Source organism: Dama dama, chromosome 24 (genome assembly GCF_033118175.1).
Source record: "Dama dama isolate Ldn47 chromosome 24, ASM3311817v1, whole genome shotgun sequence".
Classification (NCBI taxonomy): domain Eukaryota; kingdom Metazoa; phylum Chordata; class Mammalia; order Artiodactyla; family Cervidae; genus Dama; species Dama dama.
The window spans coordinates 59,883,685-59,899,658 of NC_083704.1; the positions used below are offsets into that span (position 1 = coordinate 59,883,685).

The following is a 15,974-nucleotide window of genomic DNA, read 5'->3' on the forward strand; positions in this document are numbered from 1 at the left end:
CAGAAGAAACTAGAAGAAATAAAGCCATAACTTAAAAAAACTTCTGAGGGAAAATTACTTCCAGCCTAGAATTTGATGTCTAACCTAAACCCAACCATCAGTTAAAGGGTAGAATTTGCAGATGTACAGAATCTCAAAAAATTTACCTCCTTCACCAAGTACACATTTTAGTACTTATAAGTATACACTGTGAAAGAGGAAAAGTTCAAGAAAACCAAAAATTAGCCAAAGGAGAGGGGAAGAAATTCCCAGGTGACAATGAAACAAAGCTCTGGAGAAGAGCTGTGCAGCTTGTCTAGAAAACAGCCCGTCACGGAAGGAACAGGGCACACAGGTCTCCAGGAAGAATGCCCCCAGGAAAAGTAAGAAACAGAGAGAGCACCCGATGTGTTTGTCTACAACGTAAGGTGTTTCATAGATTTGTAGGAGAGTTTGGGGGTGAATTAGTTACAGGTATGTACAAAATACAAGACCTTCTAGGACCAACACCAAAAGAAGATGTCCTTTCCATCATAGGGGACTGGAATGCAAAAGTAGAAAGGCAGGAGACAGCTGGAGTAACAGACAAGTTTGGCCTTGGATTACAAAATGAAGCAGGGCAAAGGCTAACAGAGTTCTGCCAAAGAATGCACTGGTCATAGCAAACACCCTCTTCCAAAAAACAAGAGACGACTCTACACACGGACATCACCAGACTGTCAATACTGAAGTCAGATGGATTATATTCTTTGTAGCCAAAGATGAAGAAGCTCTATACAGTCAGCAAAAACAAGACCTGGAGCTGACTATGGCTCAGATTATCAGCTCGTTATTGCAAAATTCAGATTTAAATTGAAGAAAGTAGGGAAAACCACTAGGCCATTCAGGTATGACCTAAATCAAATCATTTTATGATTATACAGTGGAAGTAAGAAATGGATTTAAGGGACTACATCTGACAGACAGAGTGCCTGAAGAACCAAAACTATCCCCAAGAAAAATAAATGCAACAGAGCAAGATGGTTGTCTGAGGAGGGCTTACAAATAGCTGAGAAAAGAAGAGAAGCGAAAGGCAAAAGATAAAGGGAAAGATACACCCATCTGAACGCACAGTTCCAAAGAATAGCAAGGAGAGGTAAGAAAGCCTTCCGCAGTGATCAATGCAAAGAAACAGGAAAACAACAGAATGGGAAAGACCAGAAATCTCTTCAAGAAAATTAGAGACACCAAGGGAACATTTCATGCAAAAATGGGCAGAATAAAGGACAGAAATGGTAAGGAACTAGAAGAAGCAGAAGAGATTAAGAAGAGGTGGCAAGAATACATGGAAGAACTGCACAAGAAAGGCTTTAATGACCAAGATAACCCAGATAACCCAGACCATGGTGTGGTCACTCACCTAAAGTCAGACATCCTGGATGTGAAGTCAAGTGGGCCTTAGGACACATTATAACAAAGCTAGTGAAGGTGATGAAATTCCAGCTGAGCTATTTCAAATCCTAAAAGGTGATGCTCGTAAAGTGCTACACTCAATATGCCAGCAAATTTGGAAAACTCAGAAGTGGCCACAGGACTGGAAAAGGTCAGTTATCATTCCAATCCCAAAGAAAGGCAATGTCAAAGAATGCTCAAACTATCACACAATTGTATTCATTTCACACAATAGCAAAGTAATGCTCAAAATTCTCCAAGTGAGGCTTCAACAGTACCTGAACCAAGAACTCCCAGATGTCCAAGCTGCATTTAGAAAAGGCAGAAGAACCAGATATCAAATTGTCAACATCTGTTGGAGCACAGAAAAAGCAAGAGTTCCAGAAAAACATCTACTTCTGCTCCACTGACTATACTAAAGCCTCTGTATGGATCACAACAAACTGTGGAAAATTCTTAAACATGGAAATACCAGACCACCTTACCTGCTTCCTGAGAAATCTGTATGCAGGTCAAGAAGCAACAGTTAGAACCAGACATGGACCAATGGATTGGTTCAAAACTGGGAAAGGAGTACATCAAGGCTGTATATTGTCACCCTGCTTATTTAACTTATATGCAGAGTACATCATGCGAACTGCCGGGCTGGATTAATCATAGCTGGAATCAAGATTTCGGGGAGAAATATTACTAACCTCAGATATGCAGATGACACCACCCTTATGGCAGAAAGCAAAAAGGAACTAAAGAGTCTTTTGATGAAAGTCAAAGAGGAGAGTGAAAAAAGCTGGATTAAAATTCAACATTCAAAGCACTAAGATCATGGCATCCCATCTCATCACTTTCTGGTAAATAGGGAAACAATGGAAACAGGGACAGATTTTTATTTTCTTGGTCTCCAAAATCACTGCAGATGGTGATGGTAGCCATGAGATTAAAAGACGTTTGCTCCTTGGAAGAAAAGCTATGACAAAACCTAGACAGCATATTAAAAAGCAGAGACGTTACTTTGCCAACAAAGGTTCATCTAGTCAAAGCTATGACTTTTTCAGTAGTCATGTAGAGATGTGAGAGTTTGACCATAAAGAAGGCTGAGCACCAAAGAACTGATGCTTTTGAGCTGTGGTGCTGGCAAAGACTCTTGAGAATCCCTTGGACTACAAGGAGATCAAACTAGTCCATCCTAAAGGAAATTAGTCCTGAATATTCATTGGAAGGACTGATGCTGAAGCTAGAGCTTCACATCACATCATCATGTGATGCGAAGAGCCGGCTCATTGGAATAGACTCTGATGCTGGGAAAGAGTGAGGGCAGGAGGAGAAGGGGGTCAGCAGAGGATGAGATGGTTGGATGGCATCACTAACTCAATGCATGTGAGTTTGAGTACACTCAAGGAAACTCACAGTAAAGGGCAGGGAAGCCTGGAGTGCTGCAGTCCATGGAGTTGCAAAGAGTCAGACCTGACTTAGCGACTGAACAACAACAACGCAGAAACCAAGGAAATTGGAAAAAATGGGCTGATTAACTCCAAGAAAAACAAAGTTGTACTGGAAACTAAATTTCACAGTAGTGTATCTCAGCAATGAAGAAAGCCAGTTGTCCTAATAAATATTGACTATTAATTTAAAATTATATAATAATTATGCATACATGCATGCTCAGTCACTTCAGTTGTGTCCAACTCTTTTCAATTCCATGGACTAGAGCTGTCTAGGATCCTCTGTCCATGGGACTCTCCAGGGAAGAGTGCTGGAGTGGGTTGCCATGCCCTCCTCCAGGGGATCTTCCTGATCCAGGGCTCGAACTTGGGTCTCCTGTATTGCAGGCGGATGGATTCATTTTCCCAGATGAACCATCTGGGAAGCCCATGTAATAACTATGTATGGAGCATAGGTGAGTGGTGGTGGGGAGAGACAGGGAGAAAGAGAGAGCATGAAAGAGTGTGTGTGTGTGGGTGGAATGCATGAGAGTAAAAAATCCTCATGTTCCATAAAACAGTAACAAAAAAAAAGTACAAAACTTTTTAAAAAATCAAGAAGTAACAGTCAAATCATATTACTTGTAAATATGGAAGTAAACACCAGGAGAATCAGGGAAGGAGGTGAAAGCAGTTGCTCTGGGAGTAGCACAGACAAGCAGGAAGCGTGCAGCACAGACCGCTGCTTTTTGTTCAAAACCTTGGGGTATCATCTGGTTTTTAAAGTGTGCAGGCATCACTTTGAGAAAAGTAAAAATTAAAAACAAAAAACCTCAATCTAAAGGAAACACGGCAAAAGCTGTTAAACTGAGTGGTGGGTTTTCTGGGCATTCATGGTATTCTCCAATGCTACATTTAAAATAATTCCTATTTTGTAAAGTCTCCTTTCACACTGCTGGGCATACACACTGAGGAAACCAGATCTGAAAGAGACACGTGTACCACAGTGTTCATCATCACTGTTTATAACAGCCAGGACATGGAAGCAACCTAGATGTCCATCGGCAGACGAATGGATAAGAAAGCTGTGGTACATATACACAATGGAATATTACTCAGCCATTAAAAAGAATACATTTCAATCAGTTCTAATGAGGTGGATGAAACTGGAGCCCATTATACAGAGTGAAGTAAGCCAGAAAGAAAAACACCAATACAGTATACTAACGCATATATATGGAATTAAGAAAGATGGTAACGATAACCCTGAATGCAAGACAGCAAGATAGACAGATGTATTGAACAGTCTTTTGGACTCTGTGGGAGAGGGTGAGGGTGGGATGATCTGGGAGAATGGCATTGAAACATGTAAATTATCTTATGTGAAACGAATCACCAGTCCAGGTTTGATGCATGAGGCAAGGTGCTCGGGGCTGCTGCACTGGGATGACCCAGAGGGATGGGATGGGGAGGAGGTGGGAGGGGAGTTCAGGATGGGGAACACATGTACACCCATGGTGGATTCAAGTCAATGTATGGCAAAACCAATACAATGTTGTAAAGTAAAATAAATTAATTAACAAAAAGATACACAGTTGGTCAAATGGCACATAAAAAAATAAAGTTTCCTTTCAGTTCTAGAAATACCATTAATTTGTTATTCAACATGGTATTAATTGCCCATATTATCTGGAAAAGAAAGAGCATTAAAAAAGTAGAATGGGGTTATCTTAAAGATAAAAAGCCATGAATCTTATAGTTTAAAAAGTCTTAAATCCAAGTTACATTTCTCAAAGGAGGGGCTCTTTTTTATTTTCAAAAAACTTAGTATTTTTTTGAAAAGTGCCTTGAAAGAAAGTTTTGTCTGCTATATCAAAAGTGCCAAGACACAATACATTTAACAAGTGGGGGAAAAACAAGCTTCAGAATAACATATATGAATACATTCAAGTAAAATAAAACCAAATGTAAAAGACCAAACTGCTTCATACATGTGTATACATGTACAAATACACATAGAAGTACATGCAATGAGATCTGGAAGCAAACACACCAACCTGTTAATAAGACTACCTCTAGGAGGCAGATGGGTTTGGAGGCAAAAAGAAGGTAATTTCAGTGTTTGTTTTCATTTGTGTTTGATTAATAATTAATATACGTAGCAAGAAGTTCAAATGGCACAAAAGACACACATGGTGAAGGCTGGTCCCCACCCCCGGCCTCATGTCAGTCCCAGTCCCCTTCTCCAGAGGCAGCCTCCTGTCACCAGTTTCTTATATTACCTTTTAGCCTTATTTCAAATACACAGAGAACATGTTTACACACAAAACGCACTTTCTATGGATACATTACTTCACTGGTCATACTGCTCACCCTACTTTCCCCCTAAACGGGCTCCTGCCTCAGGACGGACCATCCTGTCCCTCCGACCGCTCACCTCCAGGCTGCCCTGCTGGGGCTTATACACCACCTGGGGGCTCTCCTGCAGAATGCTGCCGTACAGCTCCCGGAAGTGGGCCATGTTGGGCTTCACGATATTCAACACTTTTGCCTTATCCTCTCCAACCACCATCCGAAAGTCACCTGGTTAAAACAAATACAAAACCAGTTTTGCACTGCGACTTCAGACTCTGCCCTGTGGACTGCAGGCCCCCAAATGACCTGTGAACCAAAGCCCCCAGCTGACACCGCACCAGTTCAACCTGGCAGGATCTCGCACTCAAAACACTGGCTTTTTCACCTTCAGGACATGAACACAGCACCCCAGGAATGCAGGCACTTGCTTGGGGGAAAATAGAGCCTCTCAAATCACAAAGCCCGTCAGCCAGTTAAAATATACTGAAGTACAGAAGGAAGTCACCCTGAGAGTTAATATGCACTTGTTTTTCCAACGCAGAAGCTTCTCTATTATAAACTTTCATCTTGTTAACAAAACTCCGCCTGTGACCAATCAGAGACGGGAGTTGTGTGTATCTCGTCCTTGGTGCTGCTCACTCAGCTTGGCCCTGCCTGCTGCGTTTGTATGAGGGCTTTTGAGGTGCTCTGTGAATATAAATAACCTTATTATATTTGATAAGGCAAAGTTTACATTTAGGATAAACTTTAAAGCTGATATAACTTTAAAAAGTTGCAAGTGGTGAACTGCCAATCTAGAGAAGCTAGAGGCAGCAAGGCCTCCTCCTGGGGACAGAGGCGCTGATGGCCGCCCTCCTGAGGAGCTCACTCCGCCCACGACTACTCCGCTGCTGGCCAGGGCATCTTGGCGTCCTCCGTCCAGCCCGCCAGCACCAGCCTGCTATCCAGTGGTCCGGAACCGCCGCAGGCCCTGCACAGTCAGTCATCCGTGGACAAGCCCGACCATTGGGAGGCCAGCAGCCACCGCACTGGCAGCTGCGCATGCCCAGAAGCCAGTCCCGCTTATGCGCATGCCCAAAGCCAGCCACGCCTAGGCGCATGCCCAGAAGCCAGCGCCACCCCAACAGAAGGGCCCACGTCACCCATACAGGGGACCCCCCTGGAGCAGGGAGTTCTGGTGAGCTAAGGGGCGTGCCGCTGGGCCCACAGGGCAGCTCCGACATTAGGCCATAATTGTTGGAAAAATTAACAGATACCCAACAGTAAGTATGTACCTCAGTGAGGAATAAAATACACTGCATTTTTAGGCTTCAAAGCACCAACACGCACTGCAATTCAGTAGAAAGCGTGTGGGGGCTACAAGCTTTGGAAGAGATTCACAGGCAGCCTCTGGAACCTGACCTCTGTGAGATGAGGTGGGGACTGGTTAGGGCAGCGAGCTCGAGCGAGTCCTGTCCTGACAAGCTGCTCAAACACAGACGACAGCGTCTTCTCACTGTTTGTTTCCACAGTCACACACGAGGATGACTGCTAGTGAGAGGGTGGAGACACCGGTTCTCTCACGTAACGCTCTTGACTCTGTACACTGCTGCAGGCCTTCTGGAAGCTGTGACTGACGAAGCCTCATCTCTGGAGAGCGAGCCCCAAGCCCAAACCCAAACCGAGGCCAGGAGGTGAGCTCACTGAGGGTCTGGGTCATCGTCCTACCTCGTCTGTCCACACGGCCGTCCCCTCAGGTGGGCACTGCCCCCTCCCCATGTGGCAGGAAGGGGACAGGGACACGGGGACGACGGAACCAGCCTGAGGTCTCCCAGGAAGCCAGTGAACACCCTCCACACACACACGACTGTTCACTGAAGCACGATTTACAACACCGAAATCGTGGCAGCAACCAAATGTCCCTCAACAGGGAAGCAGTGCACCCACACCAACCACGGACCACCCACACCGACCATGGACCACCCACACCAACCACAAACCGGGGCGTGCCCACACTGACCATGGAGCACCCACACCGACCACGGAGCACCCACACCGAACACAGACCACCCACACCAACCACAGACCGGGGGCACACCCACACTGACCATGGATCAGGGCTCACCCACTAAGCGTTACAGGAACCACACACCAAGATGGAAAATGACCACGGAATAATGTGCAGCTGAGAAGCCAGGACACAAAAGTACCAGAAGGAAACAACTTTGTAAAAAAAAAAAAAGAGAGACAAAAGACTGTTTTTAAATGGCTATGTTTGCTCTAATAAGAGACACATTTACTGCGGGCTCTTTAAAGGCATGTGCTCCGCATCTGCTGTCTTGTTAAGGGCTGCCAAACCTCACGAGGAAGGTGCAGATTATCCTCAGTCTCACAGACGAGGACAAGGAGCGACAACCTGCCCAAGGCCCGGCCACCTCTCAGATCAGGGCAGTGACATTTCAGGTGCCAACTTCACTTCACTCTGCAATTCTCCCCTGTAATTTCCCCCCTCTCCCTCACTTCTGTAACGCTGGCTCACTACCTCTAGCGTTCTGAAGTAAGTTCATGGATGCACAGACATGCTGTCCCAGCAAATGTGAATGGAGAGGCAGCTGGGTTGACTTTCAATTGTGTATATACCCTCATGCTTTCATTCAGAGTCTATAAATGTTTTCTGTTTCTCCCTGAAGGGATGAAATGTCATCAAACTCTGAGTCTCACACAGCTGGCTCAGAACTGAAGGATCAGTCTGCACCACTGTCGAATTCTAAATGTTTATGCCACCTCCTCACCGCCTGTCCGTTTAACAAACAAAAGCTCTTACATTTTAGACAGTAACTTTCTGAGAGGGAGTATATTTTACCAAAAGTTAAAGGCAAATGATCCAAACCCTCCCCAAACAACAACTGCCGGCCACGATGGAAGGAGCTGGGAAACATTAAGGAATTTCTGGGGACAGGGACCAAGGCGTGTTCGTCCCTGTGACCCCGGCTCTTCGCCCACTGCCTGGCACATGAAGGCAGATCCATAAATGTCTGCTGAACTGGATTTCTCCAACTGCTGTGCAGCAGAACCAGCTCAGCCACAGGGAACAGAAAGCAAATGGGCTTATCGCCCGCTGCTTCAGAACAAAGTGAATAAAATTGTGGGCACAGCATGAACCAGCGTCTGATCCTAAGAATCAATTTTTCTTACCTCCGCAGATGCACTTGCAACAAAACACAGAGATTGAGAAAAACCGATTGCTGACTCATATTTTATGGGAGTTTAACTCTTAACTGCCCAAGCCAGAGAACAGCCTGTCTAATGCAATGGCTAGACAAAAAGGGTAATCTCTCCTTGACCTGGAATAAAACAAACTCAGAGGCTCTGTCTGGAGCTGGCCTGCTCTATGATTCCAGCACGTCCCCAGCCGTCAGGGCCCTTATTACGAACATAGGGGTGTGAGTGGAAAGGCCCTGGCTCTCCAGTCTGGCCATATCCCTGGGTGGCTGGGGGGTGAGTTACTTAACCTTTCTCAATCAGTTTCCTTCTCTGCAAAATGATTGTAACAGTCACGCTAACCTCCCAAGACTGCCTTTAGGCTTCCGTAATTAAGGTATTAGAAGATGCTCTGTCCACAGTGAGGGAGACATCACTGCTGTCATGATGCGTGTATGGGAGGGGCAGGGCAGAGGGTGCAGGAAGCCCTGGGTCTTTACGACACTGGCAGGCTAACTTTCCCTCTTAGACTAACTGCCATACTCCTGTCATCTCAGTTCAATAAATACCTGGGTGGCTTCTAAGTGCCAGGAGCTGTGTTGGAATCAGGGCATACAAAGATACAGACTCTGCCTCAAGCAGCAAGGGACATGAAAACAGGGCATTTCAGAGCAGGTTACTGCCCGGGACTCCTGATGTGGAAGTGGTCAGGAATAGCAGCTCAAACTGGAAGTTGATATGTGCAATGTAATATTCATTTTAAACAGGTTTTCCTTTTTTTTTTTTTTGACATATAATTAACATACCATATAATTCTTATGTAAAGCACATAATTGTATCTTTTTTAAGTGTATTTACAGGGTTATGCAACCATCTAACTTTAGACCATTTCAGCCTCCCTAAAAGAAACCCTCTACCATCAGCAGTCACTTTCCTTCCCTGCTTCCACCCTCAGCCCCACACAAAGACTAATCCACTTTCTCTCTATATATAGATTTTCCTATCCTGAACACTTATGAGTGTAACTGCACAATACAGGGTCTCTTTTGATTAGCATGTTTTCGGAGTTCATCATGTTGGAGCACCTATCAGTACTTATTCCTGTTTATGGCTAAATAATATTCCACTGGGTGGATGTACCACATTTTATATACCCATCTCTCAGTTGATGGGCATTTGGGTCGCTCTTACTTTGGGGCCTTTCTTTTTTTTTTAATGAATAACCTTGCCCTGAACATTTGCATATGAGTTTTTGTGTGGATATATATTTTCATTTCTCTTGGGTAGATACCCAGGAGTAGAACTGTTGGGTCACATAGTTGCTTTAAGTTTAATATTCTGAGGAACCGCCAGACTGTTTTTTCCAAAGTGGCTGTATTATTTACATTCCTTCAGCAACGTATGCGGGTCAGTTTCTCCACAGCCTCAGCAACACCTGTTCTCATCTGTATTCTGATCATAGGCTTTGGGTGTGAACTGGGGTCTCATGACGAATGCTGCTGAGCACCTTTTCGTGTGCTTATCTGCTATTTGTATGTAAAGTGGGCTTCCCTGGTAGCTCAGTTGGTAAAGAATCTGCCTGCAATGCAGGAGACCCTAGTTCGATTCCTGGGTCAGGAAGATGCACTGGAGAAGGGATGGGCTACCCACTCCAGTATTCTTGGGCTTCCCTTGTGGCTCAGCTGGTAAAGAATCCACCGGCAATGCGGGAGACCTGGGTTCATTTGATCCCTGGGTTGGGATGATCCTCTGGAGAAGAGAAAGGCTACCCACTCCGGTATTCTGGCCTGGAGAATTCCATTGACGGAAGAGTCCATAGGGTCGCAAAGAAATGACAAATTATGCTAAGCACCTTTTCATGTGCTTATTTGTATACTTCCTCTCAAAAAACTGTCTATTCAAATCCTTTGCCCATTTCTATATTGGGTTACTTGTCTTTTTACTGTGTTCTAAAAATTCTTTAAATATTCCAGACACAAGTTCCTTATCAGATAAATGGTTTGCAAGTATTTCTTTTCATTTCATAGGCTGTCTTTTCACTTTCTTAACAGTTTTGTTTGCAGCATAGAAGTTTTACTTTTTATGTAGTCCCATCTATTTCTTCTTTTGTTGCTTTTGCTTTGTATTTAAGAAAACACTGCATAACTCAAACTGACTCTTCTAAAAGTCTTATGGTTTTAGCTCTTACATCCATGATCTGTGTGTGTGCTCAGTCACTCAGTTGTGTCTGACTCTTTGCAGCCCCAGAGGCTATAGCCTACTAGGCTCCTCTGCCCATGGAATTATCCAGGCAAGAGTACTGGAGTGTGGTGCCATCTCCTGCTCCAGGGGACCTTCCTGACCCAGGATCAAACCCGTGTCTCTTGCATCTCCTGCACTGGCAGGCGGATTCTTTACCACTAGTGACTCCTGGAAAGACCCATCCATGATCTATTTTGAGTTAATTTTGTGTAGGGTGTGTTAGGGGTCCAACTTCATTCTTTTCCATGTGGAAAAATAATTATTATTTCAACAGAGATGACTAAGGCAGTATGGAAGGAGCCTAACAGACCATTCAAAATACATCCTCAAAAATATCTCCACGGCTGCAGAAACGATACCATCACTGCACTAACTCACACATGGAAGAGAATGAGGTAAGAACAAATAGCTGATGCACTGGTGATATACATTTGAATCATATATAAATTATTCTCTCGCACACTTTAGAGAACACAAAATGGAGAGGTGTAGGAAGCATCAGGTTTACGATACCGATTCAGGAAGGAACCAATACCACCATCCATCCATCCATCCATCCATCCATCCGTCCGTCCCCTAAGTATTTATTGAGCACCTGGTGTGTGTCAGGCACCACCGTAATCACTGAAGGAAGGAACAAAGCAAGAAAACACGCCTGCCTTCCGCGTCCTAGCGGTGGGACAGAGACCAGAGACGAGAAACCCGACAGATAAACAGTCCCTTAGAGGTGGAGAGTGCAAAGAAGGAAACACAAGCAGAGGAAGATGGCCAGGAATGGGGAGGAGACCCACGGGGTCCTACAGTCCCTCCCCTAGTCCCCGGCGTGAGCTCTGCAGGACAGGGAGGGGAGGAGCGAGCATCCTGGACCAGAGCGCCCGCGTGCATCCGCACTCCGGACCAGAAGCCACAGGGACGAGCTCCCTCCTGCTCTGGGCTTCGGGAGCTTCACACATGTTACAGTATGGAGCAGCAGGACAGCGAGTCCATGAGTTCCCAGGATTAAATGAGTTAATCCACGTAAAGCACTTAGAACACTCCCAGACACACGGTAAGTAACCTGGAGACGTTAGACATGATTGGTGACTGAAACCCTCTCAGGAGTGCGGCAGGCTCAAAAATCAGCTAGTGACCGAGTAAAGCAGCGCTCCGAGCGAGGCTTCAGCAAGAGCGCAAGCGGGCCAAGCCTGCGGAAATCTGTTTCCAAATGACTGCGAGAGTCAATGCCAACACCCACGTCACCCAGGGACACTGCTGGCGCGGGCACAGAGGTGTGACTGTCATGCGAGAAATCGCAGGAGCTCTCAGCCCAGAGGAAACGTCTCTCTACTGGCTTTTACCAGGATCCAGAGATGGGGATGTTCACTCGCGCTGGAGAGGGCTGGCGCTCACCCCTGATTTTTTCTCTAAGAATCACTCAGCTAGCACTTCCTCACTGCTTTGTCTTGCTCCTAGAAGTAGCTGAGCCTGCGATCAGACAATCTGGCATCAAAAAGAAACCCACTCTCTCTCTCGCACATGTCAGCCGTTGAAGGTGTTTTTCGTTCCTCAAGGACTGTGAAGGGCCAAGTGACTCTACCTGACTTAAGTCCTCTGCTAACTCTGACAGGCATCATTTGTCAACATGCACCAGTTTAGTGGTTAGTATATCAGATGACATAATCCCAGTTTGGCGAACGTGTCCAAGGAAGCCAGTGTCCCCCTTTGCCCTCTTCCCTACCAAACAGATTTGGCGGAAGTGAACCATAGTCACGTCGTTAGTAAAACAATGGCAGATTAAGGCAGCCTGAGCGCCTGCCAATCACTGAATCACTGGGCCGATCAGGGTGTCTCAGCCTGAGGAAAACCTCTGCAGCCAGAATGATACACGGTAACAGTGATAAGTAATGATAGGAGTCATTTTCTGAGCGCCAACCATCAGTGAGCTGTGATACTGGGGGCTTTTATACATATTATCTCATGGAAAATCTTTTTAGGAACTAGTTATTTCCACTTTACAAAGGAGAAAACAGGCTCAGAAAGGTTCCAGCACCTCCACCACCTGAGGCTGGCATTCAAACTCAGGTCTGACTGCAGCCTTGCCTTTCTGTCTACAGCAAGCGGCTGTATTGTGTGTGTGTGTGTGTTAGTCAGTCATGTCCAACTCTTTGTGACCCCAAGGACTGTAGCCTGACAGGCTCCTCTCTCCATGGAATTCTCCAGGCAAGAATACTAGAGTAGATTGCCATTTCCTCCCCCAGGGGATCTTCCCGACCCCAGGATCAAACCTAGGTTTCGCACATTGCAGGCAGATTCTTTACGGTCTGAGCCACCAAGGAAGCCCTCTGTTAATACAAGCAAACATGGATCTAGAATAGTGCAGGCTAACATTTACTGAGCATTTATGATGTGCCAGGCACATACAATTTAATCTAAATGTATGATTTAATTTCATCTGTATAAAAACCTCCTTTAGAGAAAAAGAAACTGAGTCACAAGGAGATAAGAAACTTGCCCAAAGACAGAAAGCTAATTAAGGTTAGAGCTAAGAGGTGAACCCAGGAGTCTGACTGCAGAGCCCCAGCTTATAAACTCTGTACTAATGCTGCCTTCCGTGAAGTAATATAATGATTAAAAATGCAAAGTACTAAATAGAATGGGCTTCCTGGGTGGCTCAGTGGTGAAGAATCCACCTGCCAATGCAGGAGATGTGCGTTCGATCTCTGGGTCGGGAAAATCCTCTGGAGAAGGAAATGGAACCCACTCCAGTATTCTTGCCTGGGAAATCCCATGGACAGAGGAGCCTGGTGGGCCACAGTCCACGGGATCGCAGAAGAGCTGGACACGACTTAGCGACTAAACAGAACAAGCAGCCGTTTCCACGTGAGGCTGTCCACGGTCCTGAGGCCCTGCTTGAGCCCTCATCGTGGTCCAGACTGGCTGCGCTCTGTCCATCCACCCACACGCATGCTGAGGGGCCTGCCACGCGCCACGGGGGGTTCTGGAGGCGACCCAACACAGGCCGGGTCCCAACCATCCTCCCTGCAGGGCCCTCTCTGCCTGGTCAGCTCTCCCGGGGTTCTCTTCACGGGTGCTCAGACGTTGGTGCTCAGCTCCCACCCCGGGGGAGGCCGTCTCTGGTTGCACTAAAGTGACACCTGCCCCCCCACCCCGTTCTGTGCTGCCACGTGTCTGCTGGCTGACTTTCCAACTGCAGAGAGAGCCCCATGAGGGCCGCGACCGTGCCTGCCTCATCCCCAGAGCTTAGATGGCGTCCAGCAGAGAAAACCCTCGTGACCATGTGCTAAGAGAAAAAACATTCTCATTCTCAGTCTTTCTCCCTCCTGCACACTGCTGGCAAAATTATCTTTCCACAACCACAAATCCTGGACCAACCTGCAATGCCAGAAAACTTCTGTGGCTCTTGGTTGTCAAATTCCCATCTGCTCACTTTGTCTTCAACACCCTGCCCAATCCAGGTCTAACCTCTTCCCTGAAACACCAGAGAGGCAGTGAATTTCAGTGGTTAAGAATGAGGGCTAACATGGAACTCCGCTCAATGTTATGGGACAGCCTGGATGATGTTATGGGACAGCCTGGATGTGTGGGGAGTCTGGGGGAGGATGGATACATGCATATGGCTGAGTTGCTCTGCTCTGCACCTGAAACTACTGCAACATGTTAATCAGCCGTGCACTGACACAAAACAAAAAATTTAAAAAAGAGTGTGGGCTAAGATTCCAGCTCTACCACCTACTAATCTACCAGACAACTGGCCTGAGACAGATCTGGGCCTTGGTGTTCTCATCTGTTAAATGGTGCGATAATTTAGCACCCTATCAAACGGCTGTGTGTGAGGATGAAACGAGTTATTGGATCAAAAGTACCGAGAGTCATTCCTGACATACGACAAAGAATGCGACCTTCTCCTGCCACCAGCATGGACCTCCATCACATCTGTCTGCTGCTCCCTCCCCGAACGGGACGTGCACTTATACACGCCTACCTTTTCCACATGGGCTGCTCTTAAGTCTGCCACTGACTCACTGTGACTGCGTGTTTATGAATGTGAAGCTCCTCAGAGCAGACATTGCATCCTTAATTCATTATAAGGTATGGGACGGTGATTCACTTGATAAATGTTAAACCAGGGATCATTACCTAAAACGAGTCATTTTATAGTCTGTACTTTCACGAGAATGTGGAAGGTGGCCCTTTAAAGTCCATTCCGTTTCCTTTCCTGTTTACTTAAATGCTGAGCTCTAAGAATAACTGAAGGATTAGAAGGCTTTCTCCTCCCCAGTTCTGTAGGCTCCCATCTTCCACCCACTCCTTTCTCACTATCACTTATGACAATAATACCATAAATACTGACCCTGGGGCAGTTAAAGTGATCCTCAAATACTACACAGAATACAGGGATTATTATTATTATTATTGCTAGTAATACTGACGGATCCTGCCTCCACCAGCAATTACTGGCAAGAACTTGTCCAATGACACGGATACCACTGTTTTCTCCACGTCCCCCAGACTCCGCCAGGGAGAAACGGAACTTCGCAGGTTAGGGAAGACATATCAACTCTCTCAACTGAAAATAGGTGTAAAATAAATGTCCAAGTTGTAAATAAAAATGAGGTTGGTGGGTAATTTGAAATCTGGAATATTCTAAGGGCTTGGGAGGTTTGGGTGGTTTCCAGAAGGGATTAGAATCTGATCAATTCAAGGATACTGGGTTCTCAGAAGCCTATGAAAGGCAGGTAGAAAAGCTGGTCTTTCAACACATCACCTGGGGCAAGTCTCACATCTACAGAAGACACCTGCCTGCAGGGTCTAGATCCTTCCCATCCGCACCATCCCAGTCTAGTTCCATCATATCATGGGCTAGTTAACCATTAATTACACTGTGTCCTGGCTTACCAACAACCATCATATATTATGCTGTTTCAATGGGAAAATATATTCCCAATCTAAACAACTGACTTACAGAAGACTTTGGAAAAGGTCTTATTCACAAGATAGGGGTCACACAGAGTGGGAATCAGCCCCCTCTGGGGAGGATTTGTAAAGCACTGTGTCCTAAGTGTTGCAGGAAAAAGAAGCCAACCTCTTTGAAATGAGTAATGTAGGCTACTTGGCCAAAGTCACAGACCCTAGGCTGATTAAGCAATGACAGATATAACTGCAAGAAAACAGGACGAGGCGAGATGAGGTATGGGAGTGACCAGAGGCCGAGGGGCTGGGGTCAGACACAGCAAGCTGTGAGACCAGGCTCCGGGGAGCAACCCACTCGTCGGTCATTTCTTCCCCAGCAGCCCCGGGCCGGCTCGTAGACACCGTTCCCTGCCTCAGAGGGCCTTCCTGAACCACCCCCTGAGAAACAGCCCACCCTCA

The 15,974-nt window shown here is 46.1% G+C and overlaps 1 protein-coding gene across 5 annotated transcripts in view; it reads right to left on the reverse strand.

Moving 5' to 3' along the window:
- Window positions 1-15,974, reverse strand: part of TAMM41 (TAM41 mitochondrial translocator assembly and maintenance homolog) — a 58,532-nt gene that overhangs the window by 13,644 nt on the left and 28,914 nt on the right. For 4 of the 5 annotated variants that reach the window (XM_061128865.1, XM_061128863.1, XM_061128866.1 and 1 more), the window contains one exon: window positions 5,266-5,411. In XM_061128865.1, the coding sequence (XP_060984848.1) occupies window positions 5,266-5,411 (146 nt within the window). The remainder of the gene's footprint in view (window positions 1-5,265; window positions 5,412-15,974) is intronic. The other variant, XM_061128864.1, reaches the window with a different exon arrangement.